Below are 21,097 nucleotides of genomic sequence, written 5' to 3'. Positions count from 1 at the left end.
ACGCTACAGGGCTATGCCAGCATAGCTATGGTGGTATCGTCTCCATAGTGTAGACGTAATCTTAACACTTACATAGTCCTCTCCACCTTCACAGGGGCTATGGAGATATTAATTAATTACTCACAGTACCTATCTGAGGTAGAAGGGTGCTGTTATCATCATCATCTCCATTTATATATGGGAAAACTGAGGCAGAGAGAGGCAGAGACTTATCCACTAGGTCACACAGTGTGTCAGGTCTTGCAAGGACTACAGACTAATTCTTCATTAAGGCACCAGAAGCTAAGACTGAAAATCTCAAATCCTGGGTCACTTTAAATAAACCTTCTTCCAGTAGTTATAGGTGAATTTAAGAATTTTTCACCTGCTAAGACCTGAGCTAAGGATTCTGTTCTGCTCGCAGCAGCTGAAATCCTCAACTGACATTTATCAGAGGGGTAGCCGTGTTAGTCTGGATCTGTAAAAGCAGCAAAGAATCCCGTGGCACCTATAGACTAACTGACATTTGTAACTGTGGCGGCAGTGACACTCCTCACCCTGCTCTGAGGTGCTTGGTAAACCATCAACTGAATTCAGGTCTTGAAAGATAAGTAAAACAAGGGGGAAAATGTTCTCAAATGTAATGATGTGCAAGTTTTAATCTTACACAGCTGTGGTACAGGTCTAGTGGAATGAGCATGGTGCTGCTGCAGTGTAAGCTTGGACAAATCACTTCCCCCTGCCTCAGTTTCCACACATGTGAAATGGAGTTAACACCATCTACCCACCTCAGATGAAGAGTGTTGGCTATGTGCTAAATATTATCACTTTTAATTTAGTGCCTTAAATAGTTTCTTCCTCTTTTTCTCCATGAAAGATTTTCACTTCACACTTTATGTATGCCCATCACTAAACACTTCTTTGGAAAGCTGGGAGAGGAAGGAAATGTCAGTTCAGGTGCTACAGACCATTAGTCTTAAAAGGGAAATGAAAATTCTTTGCAAGTGAAGTCCCAATTTCTATAGAGAGCAGTACTAGAAAAGTTTTAACTCCTTGTAACCCACATAGCAATTCAATATAGCTGAGAAGTGAAGGACAAAGGAATTAGAAGCCCTCATGGGGCCCATTTCAGGCAGGCTGTGGAACATTTAAATTCTTACTTTTCCAAATGAATACACAGACTGAGGAGGGATCTCTGCCTATGGGATGCAGGCACAGAACTGATGTCTTTTCCCCTAGACCATTCCAAATAATTTCCTGAGTGTATTGTGCCCAAAGCACCTGAAGAGAATTCTAACTCATTCCTTTCAAAGAAATGTTGTCCGGCCTTAGAAAACCCTGGACAAAATTATTATGAAACTAATTTAGACCCATTCCTTATGATGGGATGGTTACAAGCTCAAAAAGCTTTTAATCAACACTCCATAGCTAGTTGCTCGGCTGTACATATGCTATCTTTCCTTGAGCTTCAGCACATGTTCTAAATAGCCTTTGGTGTGTTTTACATCAGTGATGGTATGTTTTTACCTAATGCTTCATCATCAGAGCTGGCATTTCCTCAGTTGGGGAAAACTTTCTGGCTTTAGTGCAAAGAGGCACACATGCTCTCATTTGTGCTATGAGTTTGACAGTCAGGAGCTCTTCATTTTACCTTGTGTGTGTGTGCAGAATAGAGCTTGTAGAGGAACAGAGACTATTTCAACAGCTTCTTTACTGGCTCAGAACTAACTGTAAACCTGCCCCCATAAGATCTGTGCTAATTCAGTTAATGAAATTATTAAACAGCAAATTTCAGAAGGACAAACAACATTGTCCTCATTATTACATTTAGTAAAACTACCAATAGACATCACTGTTACTCTGTTGTTGTTTTTTTAAAGCTTTAGCAAAGCAAAGTTGTCAGAGAGATGTGCCAAGGTATGCTTCCAATGAGCCATCTTAGGCCCACTTCTTTGGGTCAGTAATGAAAGTTTCAGGACGAGAAAACCAAGGGTTTCTAAACCAGATGCAGATGATTAAATAGGAAGATGTTAAATAAAATATGCAGTTACATACCTCCAGGTCGTTAAAGAACAGATGTGTATCTGCAAGGTTGAAGATCATTTCTTCCATCATAAGACCTATCCGCACAGACGTGGTGGTGTCCTGTTCGAAAGAAAAAAATGTGTGTGGTTTTTAGTCATTTTAATCATCCTCTTCCCGATTTCTGGCTATTGGGAGTGAATCTGGGACTTGTCCTACTCGTGCAGCCAATAATGTCATTTACTTCTCAAATATATTTATCATAGGTTTCTACCCTCGAATTTTACTCTGGTATATGGTTGAACTCTGTCCTTTAGTGATGCTTGCAGCTCCCTTTGAACATTAGCACCCCATACTTAGCACATTTCAGATGAGGACAACAGGAAGCTTTAAAAACTTTAAGCTTCCGGGCTCACATGGGAGGTCAGTATTACTTCTCATTTTACTTGTAAATGTGACTTATCTAAGGTCAAATAAGTCAGTGAACAGAACCCAGGAGTTCTGACTTCCAGCTCCCCTGCTCTAACCATAAAGTCAGACTCCTTTCTCTGCAGGGCATATTCACATCATTCAATCAACAAAACGTCTTCACTGCACAGTTAACCTGGGTGATTGGCACCTGAGTTAGGCTAGCCTGGATGTGAGCATCCCCACAGCAAAGCCATACTTGCATCACTATGTCCTCATTGTTTCTACGTTTACCCATGTGTGTCTGGGGGTATATCCCATGGTTCTTTGCTGAGATGCTCTAAGATTCTTTTCCACCTCAATTGTGTGGGAGAACTTGTTTGTACTTTGCGGGAATTGTAGGAAGGACACTGGAGGACTTTCTGCACTTGAGTGAATTAGCCTGCATCCTCACTACGAAGTGGGTGGGTTCTAGCCTCAGTTAAAGTGTAGCCTGGGTTTTAACTCACACCTCCGGCCAGGTCAAGGCACTGCCAAACCTGAGTAAAAGCTTTGTATTTGTGTGAACGGGGAAAAAGAAGGGAAGGGGGAGGGAAGGCTAAAACATGGTAAAAGCCAAGGTTAACTCTGAAGTGAAGTTCTTATATCCTCAGTTCTATTCTTGAAATGCCCACCAACTGTAGTGGGGTGAACAGACTAAGTGTTTCTTTTAGGCCTCATCTACACACAACAGCTGTACTACTTTAACTATCCCAGTACAGTTAAACCCCCTAGTGAAGACACAGTTATATCAGTGTAAGTGTGCTTCCGGGTACAGTTATTCCCATACAGGAAGCATCTTTCTACTGGTATAATTGCATCCACACTACAGTCTGTACTGGTCTAACTATAAAAACACATGTGTAAACCAGACTTGTTAAGCTGTGTGTTAGAAATAGCAATATGCCTCAGACACTTCATACTCCAGTTTGACCAGCCGTTAGATGTTTGTTTTTTCTGATCACTTCAAATATCAGTAGTACCACTAACAGTAATGCTAAGCTCTTGTACAGCACTTCCATCTGCAGATTTCAAAGTGCTTTACAGAGGAAAAGTTTCCCTAGCCACAGGTCACAATACCTCTAGCTTTTACAAAACAAATTTATATCAGTGAAAATTACACACAGAGAGTTATCAAGAAGTCCACATAAACGTACATATCCCATGCCCTGATCCTGCCACCAATGAAACCAGTGGCAAAACCTCCATTGAGTTCAACTACAGCAGAACTGTGTCTCCTGTGGCATTGTTATAACCTTCATCCTCCTAGTTCCCCAACTTTGTTTGTTGCTTTCATTCATCGCATCATATCAACCCTTAGATTGTAAACTCCTAGGGGCAGGGACCATGTCTATTTTATTTCTATGCAGTGCTTTGTACAATCAGAGCACTATATACATAAGAGTAGAATTCCTCCTGATCACACCATTCTACCACTTGGAAAACAGTAAATGTTACCAAAACAAAATTCAATTAAAGAAGAATAATCACTTATTTTTCATATCATTAATTTTAAAGCAGCCTTGGAAGGAAGCTCTTCTCATCAGATAAGCAGTCCCACTGTATGGGACCTGCTCTCCACTTGTTGGGAATGTATAACTCCTGATAACTCCTTAGTTTATTAGTTCAAAACTGACAAACGAGCAACTGACACAACTTCTTCTGTGATTTGTTGCTCCACATTGCTCCTTAGGAATCTGCTGTGACCTCAACCTAGCTCTCCACAATATTAAATACAATTCTGTCATTTTCCATGTCACAACTTCCCACACACAGACCTTCAGCCCCAAATAATTAACTTGCTGCTCCAAGCCCAGTGTGAAATAATAGGAACAAACATGACACAGAAGAGTCTTAAGTGCTATTCATGTGAAAATTATTTTCTTAATCACTAAATAAATATTTCTATGACACAAACAAAAATACTTTGTTGTTAATTTGGTAAACACCCTCCTAGCTCAAACCGATTTTGCCTGATCAAGTTAAACAGCAACAGAGAGCTTGAAAACGGAGAGTTTCCACAACAGGCTTTCATTTGTACTTCATCTTTATTAGGTCAGGGATCTCTCATCTTTGTGTGCCTTGAGTGTACATGTGCGGTTTTCTCCCACTGAAGTTACAAGTCCTGCTAAGACAGTAGAGATTTATATGTGGACTTTGCCCTAATTTTCTGCAGATTTCTGTGGAGTCATGTTATTGCATGGTGAGGTCAGTAATGAATTAGTTTGGGAGGTCTACCAGGGAACACAATGTTTGGAGGCTGAGTATGTTTCAATCAACCTTTGTGGCAGATGCTGTTGACACGGATAGTGTATCACACAGTAACCTAATTATTACGCATTCTTGGTGTAGCTCTTTAATTAGAGGACAATGGCTGTGGTTTCAGCTTTATGGATGACTCATAGGGACTGCACTAAACTAAAGAAAAGCTCCATCACTCATGCCTGAACATGCTTACCACTGCCCTGGAGAGAAGGGCACTTTCTCCTATTGGGTGGAAAGTAAAAATCAAAAGCTTCTCCCTGAACACTTCCGATCCACAATGTTGTCATCAGAAGTCTAAAGTCACTCACCTGTAAGTCTTACATTTAATTATTTGTTTATTTCATGTCAGTGCAACAATTTCTCTCTGAGAATATTTATGTATGGGGATCAAGGATCAGAGTAAGAGCCATGTCTATGCTGTTGATTTCGGCTACTGGAGTAGCCACCTCCATGTGAAATCCTAACACAGACTAGCAAACCTGCTGTTAGTGACCAGGATATATGTCTCATGGATGCAGCAGGCAAGAGTTGAGGATTAACACCAGAGTCAACTGCTGACTACCAAAGCCAGAGTCAGAACCAGGAATCAAAGCTGAGGGTCAGGAATGGGATCAGATACCAAGCGTCAAGCCAGAGTCACAAGTCAGAGCTAGGACTGGTAAATGATTGTCAGAAGTGAGGCATAAAGGCAGGAACTGGAGAAGAAGAAAGCATCAGGAGTGGAGCAAGGGCAGGGATAAGGAGCAGAGTAGGAATCAGGAACAGGATTGAATGCAGGCACCAGTAGGGTCCAACACAGCAGCAACAGGCAATCACCAAGTTGCTCAGACAATTTCCTGTGCCTCCCTCTGTCTTAAATAGCATGGATGGACCAATTGGTGAAGCTAGGCGATCCTCCAGACAGGACTCCTGTGGGTAGTGCCTTGGCTGAGGCTATAGTTCTGCTATCTCCTTGGCCCACCAGGTTTCAGCTGACAGCAGGTGGTGGCCAGGATGCGGTGGCTGTCTGGGAACTCATAGGCCTGGGTTTGAGGACTGGGACATCACACCTGCTATAAGCTGCAATCTGCCCCAATGCAACTTTACCTCTGCTTGAAACTGAGGTAAGACGCACTGTTGCAAATTGTGCCTTAAAAAGGGCACTGCCTGCCTACTCTGAGTTCACATCAATGCATGTACCTAGGTTGGTACCACCAATGGTTGGAATCAGAGCAAATCATCAGCGTACATGGCGCCATCACATAGTGACACAAGTTAGAGCACGTTAATTCTCTTAAGATACTGGTGCTTGGGAGGCTTTACTTAATATTTTGTGCATGTGTTTTGCCTATCATAAAAACTCTATGTGAATAACACTGAACTGAATTTTATTATCATGGACTAGCACATAGGCAGTCTGATCTGGTGGTCAGATCTAGTGGTCAGAGCAGGAGACAGGCACCTGGATCCAGAGGCAGGGGTTGGAGACAGAGTCAGGAGTCAAGCCAAGGGCCAGATCCAGAGTCAGCAGCCAGGGATGGGGGTGCAGAACCAGGGATCTGGTACAAGGCAAGAACCAGGAGTAGGCCAGGAAGCCAGGAGTCAGACAAGGTCCAATGTAGCAGCTAGGCAGAAATTCATCTAGGTCCTCAGACAACTTCTTTGCCTCCTTCTGGCTTAAACAGTGACTCTGAGCCAATTGGAGAGGCTATTGTCTCCTCCAATCAGGAGCTTTATGGGCAGTGCCTCCATTTTGAACTAGGATCTATCAGCCCACACTCCCTGCTGGTACAAGCTGCTAGGTGATGGCTGCATCTGGGGCGGCGGCGCTGGATCCTTCGTAAAAGTGGGGGGCCATGAGGCCCTGCCCCCTCCATGGCTCTGCCCTTCCTCTTCCCTCTGAGGCCCTGCCCCCAGCCCAGAAGCTGGAGCCTGGCCAGGGTAACAGCTGCCCAGGCAGCTGTGGGGAGCCCCAGACCCTCCACTTGCCCTGAGTGGGAGGCCCAAGAGCTGCCCCCAGCCCAGGTCCCCATCTTCCATGTTCCCCCACCCAGGGTAGATGGAGAGTTCAGGGCTCCCCACAACTGCCTGGGTTCTCTGGATGGTTCTTACCTTGGCCCAACTCCATCTTCCAGCCTGGATAGGCGCAGAGCCTCGGGGTCCAAAGAGCAGCAGTTGGGCCCAGGTAAGAGCAACCCAGTGGGCCTGGGCTGCTGTGGGGAACCCTGGATAATCCACCTGCCCTGGGGGGGTGGGGACATGGGCCAGGGGCTGCTCTTGGACCCCCACCTAGGTCAGGTGGAGAGTCCATGGCTCCCCACAGCTGTCCGGGCCCCCCGCCATTTCTTACCTCGGCCTGGCTCCAGCTTCCAGCCTGGTCGGGGGCGGGGCCTCAGGTGGAAGAGGAGGGGTAGGGGGTCAGGGCTTGTCCTGAAAAGTGGACAGACCAGGCCCTCCCATTTTCGAAAGGCCTGGGTTCAAGACACACAATCCCTCAAAGTTACATCAAGGGACTTGTTTTTGAAGAAAGAAGTTGCTAGGAAGGAATCAATTTTTTGTTTTAATGAAGCAATTTATTTCTTCTGTATACCAAGGGTCGTTGCCTTTTAAACCTTTTTTTAGCATATCTCATTGTTCGATATCTTTCATTTGGTTCTTTTCTTTGGGTCTGTTTGCAGCTTTACTGGTATCGATGGCCAAAGCGGAATGGGGAATGTTTGTGCAGAGCAGTGTATGAAGTTCACTTTCTTTTAAACCAAAACAATACGTAGATTAAATTGCAGAGGAGAAAAAATCTTCCCCTTGAGATAGAGAGTGTGATGGAATGAAAATAAAATCAGAAAAAAGGGGAAGTCATTTGGGGAAATAATTTAGCACTAATGCATAGCTCTGTATGGACACTTCCTCCACAATGGGATTCTTTTCCAAGTCTTAAACAGCCTGACAAAGTTAAACAGGAAAATCAGCACTTCCAGTACTATTTATTATATGTGTTTGTGCCCAGAAGCACCAGCCAAGGCTGAGGTATTATTATACTAGGTACTGTTTTTACATGTAGATGCACGGACTTGAATTCATCCAGAAATAAGACCGTTCAATATCTGAAGGCAAGACAGACTCTGTCCTACTCTCTGGGAGGACTTGACTTTCTGGAAGATCAGTTTGAACAAGTTGGAAGCACTGTCAGCTCAGTATCAAGCAGATGAGTCTAGGGTAGGACACAAAATCAGTGTCCAGATACAAATGTTTGAGAGCCGTGTAAGCCTATGTAAATAGTTTGAAGCTGATGTCAATACAGGTATCAGCACACAAAGACAGACTTAAGGCCCACAGTAATTTGTCATATGGAGACTTTGCTCCACAGCCAGCTTTCTCTTTGCACTTCCTTCCTGCCAGGACAGGCTGAGTACTAGACTCACTCCTGCTCTCCTTTTTTAATGTCGACTGTTACCAAGCCTAAAGAGCTGTTCCAGCAGCCAGTAATTGGCCAGGCAGAAGTGAGCGCTGGTTTTGGGAGAGCTGGTATCATAAAAGCTGCTACAGTGGCTCTGCGTTTTCTGAGGATCCCCTTAGGCTGTAGGGAGATGCTCTAGTACAGTGGTCCCCAACCTTTTTGGCTGGTGGGTGCCAGCCAAAGGACCACCGCAGCGGTGGAGCACCCGCCGAAATTCGGGAGCGACGCCTCTCGATGATGTCACTTGTCGAAGGCAAACGGCGTCAGCGAGAGGCATCCCCGCTGACATTCGGGGGCAACGCCTCTCGATGACATCACTTGTCGGCGACATGCATCGTCATCGAGAGGCATCCCCACCAAAATGCCGCTGCGGCATTTCAGCGGGTGCTTTCCCAGGGGCCAGGACGCGGGCGCATTAAGATGCCATGGCGCCCGCGGGCACCGTGCTGGGGACCTCTGATCTAGTAGCTGGCTTTCGGGTAGCTTTGTATCAACAGAGGAGTGCAAAGTTGCCCTAGTACTCTGGAATGCTGAGCCCTATAACTCTCAGGGATCTGTTACTTCCCCAGTGTGTTATGCTTGTGTGCACTGAGAACAATTAACCCAATTTGCTCAGTTCGAAGTGATACTTTCACTTTGCACAGGAACCCACTGGGGAGACTGGACCCTCGGACTCCTAGAAAATGAATCTCCTCCCATCAACCAGTCCTCACACTGAAAACGAATTAAATGGGAAATACAAGCCCTGAGCGTTTGTTTAGTAACATTAGAAGGGCCAAGTCCTACCTTTTTACTAATCTCTAGTTATGCTTCAGCAAAGAAGAACAATAAGAAGGTGGGATAGAAAACAAGAAATAAACCCCTTATACATAAATGCTAGGCTATCACAATCCATCCCTGAATGTGTCACCTCACCTCAGCCATACACAGCTACTGGCTTGGCACTTCCTAATGTGGTAAAATTAAACAGCCTCACTCAATTACCTGTGAGGTTCGCTTGTGGCACTAAGAGATGATCCAGGAACCCCTAGGGACGTCAGCTGCTGTGCCACCATTGGATGTAACACCTGCTCCTTCCCATGGGACTGGAGAGGCTAGCATAACGCATAAAGCAGCATCAGTTTGGAACAGTCCCTTGTGCACTGGGAAGTACAATACAAGAGCTGAAGCTCTGCCCATCTAATGCAGGAGGGAAGACCCTTGCACCCTTACCTCACCTTGCTCTCCTGCCTGGGCTGGGCACACCTGAGCACTTAGCTTGTAAAGAATAGGGAGGTTAATTACACACTCCTGCTGTCAAACACTCTGCTTCAGTATATTTCTTCATGGGCAGGAAAATCTCCAACTCCTTCTCCATGAGCAAGGTGGGCTGCCAAAAATGGAAAGACATAACTTTTTCTACAACGATTTGGACTGATAATATTTGAACTGGTGAGTGACATTACAACTGTCTGCTTGTGATGTGCTCAGGCATCGCTGTCACTTCTAGCCAAAGAGGGCTTCAGGAATACATGCTACTGCACAGTTCAAGTGAGGTGCCTGATGCTGTGAGATGCCTTGCACCATTATTCCTATTGGACTAAAGGCATCCAGAACCTCCTAGGATCTGGCTCCATTGCTCTGGGGGAATTATGTTTTGTTCTCTTGCTATAAGAGCAGCCATACTGGAGAAGACCAATGATCTATCCAGTTTCAGGGCTAGCACAGCTTCAGAGGAAGGCAAAAAATGCTCAGTCCATCATGGTGAAGTTTCTTGCTCCCACTTAGTGACTGTGGTGTTATTATGACTGTAAGAGAATTAACAGACTCTTCAGGGTGTGGAAGCTGATAATCCGAGGAGGCAGTTGGTTTTAGGTTAGACTGATAGATTGACCTGTATATATGTTCAATAGACTTTATTAGATATACAGTTAAGTTACTAACAATGACTTATTATTAAGACTAGTGGATCATTCGAATATAAAACAACACTGGTCAGCTAATGCAGGTAACTACAGAGGTTGGGGGGTTGTTTGAAGCTACCCGCAGACCAGGACACACCACCTCAAAGCAGCATCAGACCCTGCCAGAACAACAGATGCAAAACCTGTAGATATAGCTCCACAGCTACAATGATCAACACACCCCACCACAACTCACCTTTCAAGACCCATGGGACCACACATGCTCTATCACATGCGATGTACCTCATCCAGTGCACTGAATGCCCCAAAAGCAACTATGTGGCTGAAACTGAACAATCATTACGTTCTTCAATGAACTTACACAGGAAAATAATAAAAGACAAAAAACACCATATCACCTATGGGTGAACGGTTTTCACAAAGCGATCACTATATATGACCTCTCAGTCCTCATCCTCAAAGGAAAACTGCCAGGGGTGAAAGTAACTTAAAAGACTTGCCGGTACTCCAGAGTCCTGCAGAGGGGGAGGGGCCTCAACCAGAAGAGGCGTGGCCTCTATCGGAAGAGGTGGGGCCTTTAAATCCCGGGGTTTTTAAATCAGTATTTAAAGGGCTCGGGGATTCAGCTGAACCTAGGAGCTGGGCCCTTTAAATCACCCCCAGAGCTACCAGCTGCAGAGGCAGCTGGGAGCCCTGGAGTCTGGGCAGGGGTGAAAGTAATTTACATTTCTTACCCATGTGGTCCAATTGCAAGCAACCCACCTCTCCTACGTACTTCATGGATCCCTCCCATTGCATGACATAGATAGAGGAAAATAAAGCTACTATTACTACTACCAGTATTGTCTGTAATAAAACTTTACTATTGGAATAAGTCTGAAAAAGTGAAAACTCACTGTCACATTTTTCTACGTGTCTTCCCTCCTTCTCCAGCCATGCTGCCAATACTAGGGTCCATGCTTTCTCCCTGCCTGGCACTGAGCAGCAACTGCAGGGGCTTCCCTCTAGCTTGCACCAGGGAGCACGGAGACTGGCTGAGAGAGGGAGAAGCCTGCCTCCTGCATAAGAACAATTTAAACTCAGCTGTTCCCTGCGTGGTTTAGTAACATTTCAAAGAGGATCTGCAAGCACTTTGGACATCACAACCAGGATCCTCTTCTGGGGAGGGAATGGGATAGATTTGAACTTGGAAATGGTTCCTGATTTTGATTGTGTTTTTTGTGTATAGGAGATCCCCTCATCTCGGGGGCAGAAAAGAACTCCCCCTGCCATGATCACACACACTCTCCCCCGCCAACAACAACTAGGAGTGAAATTAACAAGGATGCCAGAAACGGCTTCTAACCCTGGGGGCTGAACTGCAAAGGGAACAGCTGGGTTTAAACTGTTCTTAAGCAGGTAGCAGCAGCAGGCATCTCAGCCAGTGTCCCTACTGCAAGCTAGAGCCTAGAGGAGAACCCGGGGGCCGGGGGGGGGGGGGGAAGGAATGCAGAGCCTTGTCTGCAGCCTGGCTGGAGGAGGGGGAGGGAGGAGACAAGAAACCAATGTGACAGTGAGTTTTTTCCCCTTCCACCTGCTTTTATTAGCTCTGGATTTAAGCTGTGCAGCCAAATACTTGTATTTGTTGTGTATATTAGTTCGGCAGCACATATACTAAAATTGGAGACAAGATCCCCTCATCCCGAGGGCAGACAAGGACTGGCCCTGCCATGGTCAAAGACACCCTCCCCACTCCATTCCCTCCAGCTACTGTGAGTGAAATTAACAAGGATGCCAGAAACCACTCCTAACCCCGAGGGCTGAACCACTCAGGGAACAGCTGAGTTTAAACTATTCTTATGCAGATGGCAGGCTTCTCCGTCCCTCAGCCAGTCTCCTTTTCTACCGGTTCTCCGAACCAGCTTACTTTCACCTCTGAAAACTGCACAACACCTTCAAAAGATGAGCTGGGGGGGGGGCAAGGGGGTGTTAAATTCCTATAATTTTGCAAGATACTAAAAATCCTAGAATGAATAGACACACTGGATTTACAGTTTATTATAATCTGTAACCTATTTAAACTACCTCCCCAGTTTTGAGGGGTTTTTTTTTTGCCTTTCCCTCCTATGCCTGGAGAGGTGTTGATGGGCCATTTCACCTTGAATATTCCCTTGAAATATGTGTTAACTACTTATGCTAAACAATCTGTTCCACCTGGTATTTATCTGTGACACTTGAGTATCTTTCCCAGGCCTAAAGAAGAGCTCTGCGAAGCTCAAAAGCTTGCCTCTCTCACCAATGGAAGTTGGTCCAATAAAAGATATTATCATTTGTTACCACCTGCAGCTACTATCCCTCCAGTTGGCTGGCCCATCAGAGCCAGTTACCTCCTACTTTATAGCTCTTGGTGATATTGTAAAAGGAAGTGAGTAGGCAGATTAATCTCTGGCAATCTCTCAAGTGTAAGTCATTCTCTCCTCGGTTTCTGCTTCCAAAACACACTAGTTCCAAGCTTCTGTCTTGCAGGTAAATTGTTCAGACTTGCGTGCCATTAGTAAAGGGGCAGAGCTGGCTGCTTTGATAACATATGCAGGATAACACATTGAGGCAGCTTGTTGTCTGAGTTTGTCTCTGTTTAGATATGTGCCAATTAACCTGACATTCTGGATGTTAGGACAATGTAATTCTGAGCCCACATCTTGAATTCAGATTTTTTTCCTTAAATAAAAAAAACAAACCCTAGTATTTAAAACCAATCAGACTTTTAAGCTTCTGCCAAATACCTGTTTATGCTGTGAACAAATAATTACTTTTCTACAAGGAAGAAAGTATTAATTAAGAGTAGTCATCAGACTCCTATTCTGTGGGGTTTATCTGATGGAGGTGTCAGCCAGAGGTGAGAGATGGATTAGTACACAATCAAGGACTTTCCAAGCTAAATCTGCTCCTTGTGGTTAGCTGTTAATAATGAAGTTGTCACTAAGTGAAAGAATTTAATGGTTTTAATTGGGTTTAATTACTTGGAAACTCCTGGAAAATGGACCAGTTTGTTTGGCTGAAATATATAAAAAAGTGAAGGTTGTAAGGAGCGAGAGAAAGAGAGGGCTGGGCCACATGTTTGAACAAAGACTAGTTGTAAGAATCATTTATTCTTTGGCTGTTGAGTTGCATGCCCTGATCAGAATATGAGAGATGGATGTGGCATTCTCATCCACACATAACCAGCAGGGATGTGCATGGGTTCTGTTATTTCTAGTGCAAGTAGGTGTGTTTCTTTATATTGGGTTTTGTGAGGAGGGGGATCCTTCAAAAGTCCGGGGGGGGGCATTTATAGAGCGAGACTAATGCTAGATGTAGTCTTCTCCAAGCATTTTGGTTCCTAGATGGTAGAGCTATGATAAGATGGAAGTAAAATTTTCAAAAGTGCTTAAGTGACTTAGGAGTCAAGTCCCATTCCCAAGTGATTTAGGAGCCTAACTCTTATTGAAAGTCAAAGGGACTTTTTGAAAATGGGACTTAGTCACTTAAAAATTTCAGTCCAGATATACAGTAATAAGTCACCAGGACCAGATGGTACTCACCCAAGAGTTCTGAAAGAACTCAAATGTGAAACTGCAGAACTACTAACTGTAGTTTGTAACCTACCATTTAAATCAGCTTCTGTACCAAATGACTAGGGGATAGCTAACATGACACCAAGTTTTAAAAAGGGCTCCAGAGGTGATCCTGGTACTTACAGGCCAGTAAACCTGACTTCAGTATTGGGCAAATTGGTTGAAATAATAGTAAAGAATAAAAGAGAAACATAATTTGTTGGTGAAGAGTCAACATGGTTTTTGTAAAGGGAAATCATGCCTCACTAATTCTTTGAGGGAGTCAACAAACATGTGGACAAGGGGGATCCAGTGGGTACAGTTTACAGAGATTTTCAGAAAGCTTTTGACAAGGTCCCTCACCAAAAGCTCTTAAGCATAGTGAGCTGTCATGGGATAAGAGGGAAGGCCCTCTCATGGACTGACAACTGGTTAAAAGATAGGAAACAAAGAGTAGGAATAGAGAGTCAGTTTTTAGAATGGAGAGAGATGAATAGTGGTGTCCCCCAGGGGTCTATACTGTGACCAGTCCTATTCAACATATTCATAAATTATCTGGAAAAAGGGGTAAACTGTGAGGTAGCAAAATTTGCAGATGATACAAAACTCAAGATAGTTAAGTCTCAAGCAGACTGCAAAGAGCCACCAAAGGAGCTCACAAAACTGGGTGTCTGGGAAACAAAATGGCAGATGAAATTCAATGTTGATAAATGCAAAGTAATGCACATTGGAAAACATAATTCCAACTATACATATAAAATGATGGGGTCTAAATTAGCCGTTACCACTCAAGAAAGAGATCCCCAAGTCATTCTGGATAGTGCTCTGAAAACATCCACTCAATATGCAGCAGCAGTCAAAAAAACCTAACAGAATGTTGGGAATCATTAAGCAAGGTATAGATAATAAAACAGAAAATATCATATTGCCTCTAAATAAATCCATGGTACACCCATATCTTGAATACTGGGTGCACATGTGGTCGCCCCATCTCAAAAAAGATATATTGGAATTGGAAAAGGTTCAGAAAAGGGCAAAAAAAATTATTAGGGTATGGAATGACTGCCATATGAGGAGAGATTAATAAGACTGGAACTTTTCAGCTTGGAAAAGAGATGACTAAGGGGCGATGTGATAGAGGTCTACAAAATCATGACTGGTATGGAGAAAGTAAATAAGGAAGTGTTATTTACTCCTTCTTATAACACAAGAAGTAGGGGTCACCAAATGAAATTAATATGCAACAGATTTAAACAAACAAAAGGGAGTATTTTTTCACACAATGCACAATATGTGGAACTCCTTGCTAGAGGATGTTGTGAAGGCCAAGACTATAACAGGTTGAAAAAAGAACTAAAGTTCATGGCGGTCCATCAGTGGCTATTAGCCAGGATAGTGTCCCTAGCCTCTGTTTGCCAGAAGCTGGGAATGGGCAACAGGGGATGGATCACTTGATGATTACCTGTTCTGTTCATTCCCTCTGGGACACCTGGCACTGGCCACTGCAGGAAGACAGGATACTGGGCTAGACGGACTTTTGGTCTGACCCAGTATTACCGTTTTTATGATTTCATTATGCCAATCCCATGACCATTTCCCATATGCTAAAAGTGCCCATGAAACACATACACATGAATTTGCTTTACCTGAACTCTGAAAAAATTCAGGTTTATTAGCCATCCTGTGGAACCTGAGTGAACAGCCCTAATAACCACTACCACTGTAAACTTTGCCAGACAAAAGTAAACGCCAGACAGAAAAACAATCTTCCCTGATTTCTTTTATTCATAGCTGCCTTTTTGTATATCCAGCTAATGTGATTTCTGAAGTAACAAAACAAACCCTGCTGCCCATCATCCGGGGCACCTGACAGGTACCTAAATACCAGCAGTAAATCCCAAAGCTAGCACTGAATTAAATCAGATGAGATGTTCTTTTTTATCTGTTTCATACAACTGACTTGGCTCCTAAAATCTTTTTCTACAGTGAATGTCTAATGGCAAGTTACTACAGTACTAAAAATAGTAAGATTTTTTCAAATCCATTTTAACATAGTTGCTCATAGTACAAGCCAATCTTTATGTCTGTATCTTTAAGATCTGCTGAAGTGCTTCTTGTGCGAGTTTATTCCAGTCCAGCCTCTATTGTTTTTCTTCACGGAACTCTGAGTAGGAAGAGCAAAGAACAATTTCTGGTAGCAATTGGCTTAGTTTTAAACATGCCTTTCTTAGAAGACTGCCTGATCCCCCCATGAACGTTCCACATCCTGCAAGTTTGGCTTGCAAGGTATAAAATAAACATCTTGAAACATCTTTGGTGCTGACCTGACATTGTGATGTCTTGACACCAAGTTGCAATATGGTACAAATGCCAAGATATCACAACACCAGAACACAACATGGTGATATGATGACTTTGTCCAAAGAGGCAATGTTCTAAAGATCGATTGATTATTTGTATTACAGTAATAGCTAGCGGCCCTGACCAAATTCAGGGCTCCACTGCTAGGCAGTGTACACACACAGGCCTTTACTAGACTAATACTTTCTAACTAACATAATTGCAAAGTCTTGGGTAGACAAGGCAAGCTGCCTTTAACATGTGTTAAGCTGATGGAGTTAGCTGGGAATACGGCAACCTAGGCTTTAACTTGACCATCTTAGCATACACTACAGTATGCACTGCCTTGTCCACACTGCTATTTCTCAAATACGTTAGCTAACATATTGTAACATCACACCTTTAAATCTTAGTGTAGACAAGGCCACAGTGAAAGTCATTAACTACCTCAAAGAGCTTGCAGTCTAAATAGACAAGACTTTAAGGGAAGGAGGAAAAAGTAGCATTATCATCCTCATTTTACTGATGGAGAACTAAGGCACAGAGAGACTTAGTGACTTGCCCAAGATCACATAGGACATCTATGGCAGATCAAGGAACTGAATTCAGATCTCTTGCCTCTCAGTTCAGTGACTTATCCACTAGACCAGGGATCGGCAACCTTTGGCATGCGGCTCATGAGAGTAAGCACCCTGGCAGGCCGGCCAGTTTGTTTACCTGCCACGTCCGCAGGTTCAACCGATTGCAGCTCCCACTGGCCGTGGTTCGTCACTCCAGGCAGGAAGCAGCGCAGGACGAGGGATTTGCTGGCTGCCACTTCCCGCTGCCCCCATTGGCTTACCCTGGAGAGCCGTGTGCCAAAGGTTGCCAATCCCTGCACTAGACCATGCTGCCTCTCCTGAAGGTGTACTATTTAGTCTGTCATCACTAACAGTAATACAGAAAATGTCCTATTGAACATTAGCAAACCATTAATTTCTGATTGCAGTCCATTTACAGGTCTCTTGCTGTTGGATCCCTCATTCACAGCTTATTCAGCGTATGATGCAATTCACGTTCGCCTTCAGAGGACCTTATCAGCTTGTCTGGCACAATACTGCTGTGTTCATTTCATATGGAGTTTTGCTGGCTGGTGACTTCTCGTCAGAATGTAAATAAAGCTGGTGCTTCCTTCAGACTTGCATCTGGCCCCAATTCTGTTTTGGTTATACACATTGCTGCTCCAATTCTCTCATGTTGCATTATTTGTTTTCACTGTGATCTTGACAACAAATATTGTGAAGGGTCCATTCCTTGTAGGGCTTAAAAACTGGACCCTCAGATTAAAAAAAGGTCTGTGATACCTTTTTGACCTAAAGGAGAATATTCAATATTGGTCAGCAGTAATGTGGAATCCTGCTTCTAGGCTCTGGCCAGTGGAGGGAAAACCTGCTGGAATCCTGATGTCTCTTCCTTGGCTAGCAGCCTCCTCAGTCTTCTGTGCTATCCTCAGTATACCTCAAAGGTGGTAATACGGATATTTTCACATTGTTCAAAAGCAAATTCTGAAAAGACTCCAAATTATTGATGCTCCTTGAGTTGTGTTTGATAAATATTTCCCGTTGGCAATAAAACAAGAAAATGCACTGTGCAGTTATACTTTGCTGCCAGCGTAAGACAGCTAAAGTGGCAATTATAGATGTGATGAAACCAAAAGGCAGTTTCTTTAGATGAAAAACTCTTTTTTGCTCTTTCGTTATCCAAGCAGCAGATTTAACTCGGACACATGGAGGTCAGATTGAAAACGGCAGTATTGTGCTATCCATCCTGTGTCACTTTTCACACAGTAGCAGCATGTTGAAGTCCAGTGCAGCACCATATGTTAGTTATTAATCACACTTACTACAGTAGTGCCTGAAGGCCAACTCAGAATAGGGTCCCATTGTGCTAGGTGCTGTACAGACACTGAGCAGTAGATGGTCCCTGTCCCATAGAGCTTTCAATATGAATAGACAAGACAGACACGGGGTAGGGAAAGGGATAGAACACACGGGCAGGTGTGGAGTGAAGATGAGGCAAAGAGACAGTGGAGGAGGGGGAGGGCGAAGATGGGAGCAAACAGCCATTCAGCACAGGGCAGAAAAACTCCAGCCGAAATGACAGAAAGCTCTCTGAATGTCCAGAGGTCCCTGCTTGTGCTGCGTCTGGTCCTTCTGTCTGGCTCCTCTCCTGCAGTTTTCCCCACAGGCCACATTGTGGGGGTGGCCTGGGAAGACACTCTCTGCGTCCTTGGACCCACAGATTGGAAGGATCTCTCCAATCCAGATCTGGATCCAGAACATGCTTGGGGGAGGGTTGGCCCCAGCTGGACTCCATTTTTCTCCCTGCTCCCATGCAGCAGTCCTGTTTTGACTGCTTCTAGTCCCACTGGCTGGAGTCTTACATAAGAGACTCCTGCCTTCATATGCATGTACCTGTCCAGATATAGTTGGAGACAATGCCTTGAAGCTGTTCTAGTTTTTATCAGAAGATGGATAAAGTTCATTCATTGAGCAGATAGGGCTAAAGCGGATGGACTACTGTGTCTGTCAACAATAGCCCCAAATATGTTCCTGCTTTAAATGTGCAGCTTATGACACAGCGACAAGAATTTCATGGCAATTCAAAGGATCGCTGAGCAAAACCCCAGCAATCTATTGATCAGAAAAAAATCTATCCTCAAAACTGCAGAGGCATATGGTTCTTAAGTGCGATGGGAAATAATTCCTGTTATTAAGGCATATAAAAGGGTTTAAGCTCAAAGGTTTTGTCAGTCTACAATTTATTTCTCATCACCCTCCCTTCTCCCTCATCAGGAATGCAGAAATTCTCATCCAAATCCCCACACAAAGAAAAGGGCCACATTTTCTCAAACAAGCCCCTGAAGGCCACACGCAAAACACTGTGCACCTGGGTGGAGACAGGTAATAACGGACACCAAACATTTACAACAGGTGTATCACATATAGAATTACCTGTCTGTGCCTGCATTTTACATGAGGAAGTTAAGGTTTTTAATACCTGCCCCTAAATAGTAGAAGAAAAAATGTCATGCTCTAGAGATGCTCAGGAGCAGGTCTTCTTAGCTAGCAATCTAACACCATTTCTGAAATGTATTTTATGATAGAAATAATCCTTTAATACTCCTGGATGCCACACGTGCACTCTGCTTGGAAAATCCCTGTTTACATAAACTCTTCTACAAGAGATTAAATCTATAACAGTTCTTCAGACTGTCTCCTGTGCCCATCTTTCAAACTGTCATGGGTCTGTCTTTCCCATTTTGCATTCCTGCTTCCTGACAGCAGAAAGTAATATAGAAGTTTGCTCCCGAAATACACATTAGAAAATAATTGAATCACTGCAATTATTTGTCCTTATATAGTCTGCCCTCCCCTCAATAATGAACTAATAATTGATACAATGACATGTCTAAAATAACAGACTCTTTATTACCTGCAATGACTGAATGCTTTTCTTATTTAACTTAAAAAGGCATTAAATACAAAGTTTAGCCTCCAGTGGGTAAAAAATCTCCAACTTCCTCAGAAAATCCTTCCCAAATTGTAGTCATCTTGACTTAATCCAGGATCTACTGAGTGAATTAGGCTGTATTTGTTCTGAAAATCTATTTTATAGAGTTCCAGGGACTCTGTTTTCCTTAGGAAGGGCTTATTCTGCCTTTTTGACCAGGATGCCTGCTAGCAAGCTTCAGCCTAGGTCTCTGCAGGTTGTTAACGTCCTGAGGTACCCAGCACATATGACTAACAAAATGTAAATAAACACAGCTGAGCCAGGGAGAAATTGGAAGGTTTTCTCATTAAAGAAATAAAATAAACAGATGTCCTTAAGCACTTTGGCTCATGTTTGTCAAAAGAATGGAAAACTCTTAGATGTTTGAACAGCAGCAGTGATATAGGGCCACATCTCAAGCAAAAGAAGAAGAATGGGGGGTGGGAGGGAAATCCCTTGGCACTTTGAATTAACTAATAGTCCTCAAGGGAGAGTGCTTTTGATTTGAACCTTAGCAACTTCTACAAATAGTTTTTAACTGCCAAGTAATAAAATGGCTTTTTATTCCTTCTCAGTTTGTAAAGTAGTAAAGGACAGATCCAGCCATTAGAACCATGAATCACCATCAGATTTGATTAAATCCCTATGGTGTTTCAATTGGATAGTAGCTTTGGGGGCCTATATGAGCACACGGCAATGCACAGCACAAGCTGTTTTAGGCATAAAAGTGAAGGCAGAAAGAAAATCAGGGCTGGGATTTTGAAAGGGCCTTGTGTACAACCGGTCGGAAGTTCTTTGATGATACATTTTTTGTCTGAAAATGCCAATTCCCTTTTGTCAGGAAGGTTTCTTAGGTCCAGGATGGTGTTTCTGGACAAAACAAGAGACACCCACCCACCCACCCTAGGATAGCCAGGAGCCCAGTGGTTAGGGTAGTCACATGGGATGTGGGAGGACACCCACGTTAAACGCCTGCTCCAAATCAGGCAGAGCAGGAATTTAAATGTGGGTTTCCCACATCCCAGATGAATGGATGACTGGCTACTCTGGGGGAGGTGTCTCTCCTTTGTTTTTCCATGAAAAAATTAAAAAGATCTCAGGTTTGTCCCAATACGAAACCAAATACTGAAACCTGGAAATTCTTTGTGAAACAGAATTCTTGTTTTCTGGCCAGACTTAGTCATGAGAGAGTTAGGCATCTAATACCCATGGAAAGTCAATGGAATTAGGCACCTAATTCGCCATGGTCCCACTGAAAATGACTTAAAGCTGCTGTTGGAGTAGAAATCTCAAAAGTCAATCAAGCACACAAGAGCCTAGGAAAACCCAGAAATATACTGTAAGGGGTGGTGAAACTGGTTCAGGCTCTCCCTCAGACTTGAACCTGTCACTAATGAGGTTACACAGAGCAGAGATGCTGTGGATACAGAGGATTATTCCCTATGGTATATTTCCTAGTGCCTTTCCCAGGCTAGTTTTAAAGTGTCCCAGTGATGGAACTTTCACCACTTTTCTCGGAAAGGTTATTCCACACAATGGAATAATGCTCACCAGGAAGACACTTCTCCTTTCAGCTTATTGGAATTCTCCATTTGTTCCCTAAA

The 21,097-nt window shown here is 43.7% G+C and overlaps 1 protein-coding gene across 8 annotated transcripts in view; it reads right to left on the bottom strand.

The window, feature by feature from the left end:
- EYA2 (EYA transcriptional coactivator and phosphatase 2) overlaps positions 1-21,097 on the bottom strand; it is a 155,366-nt gene that overhangs the window by 28,215 nt on the left and 106,054 nt on the right. For all 8 annotated transcript variants that reach the window (XM_050917375.1, XM_050917378.1, XM_050917372.1 and 5 more), the window contains one exon: positions 2,035-2,124. In XM_050917375.1, coding sequence (XP_050773332.1) covers positions 2,035-2,124 — 90 coding nt within the window. The remainder of the gene's footprint in view (positions 1-2,034; positions 2,125-21,097) is intronic.

The sequence above is a fragment of the Gopherus flavomarginatus genome, chromosome 11 (genome assembly GCF_025201925.1).
Source record: "Gopherus flavomarginatus isolate rGopFla2 chromosome 11, rGopFla2.mat.asm, whole genome shotgun sequence".
In the NCBI taxonomy this organism is placed as follows: Eukaryota; Metazoa; Chordata; order Testudines; family Testudinidae; genus Gopherus; species Gopherus flavomarginatus.
The sequence above is the reverse complement of the archived record's forward strand: the minus strand, read 5'-3'. Positions and strand labels throughout refer to the sequence as shown.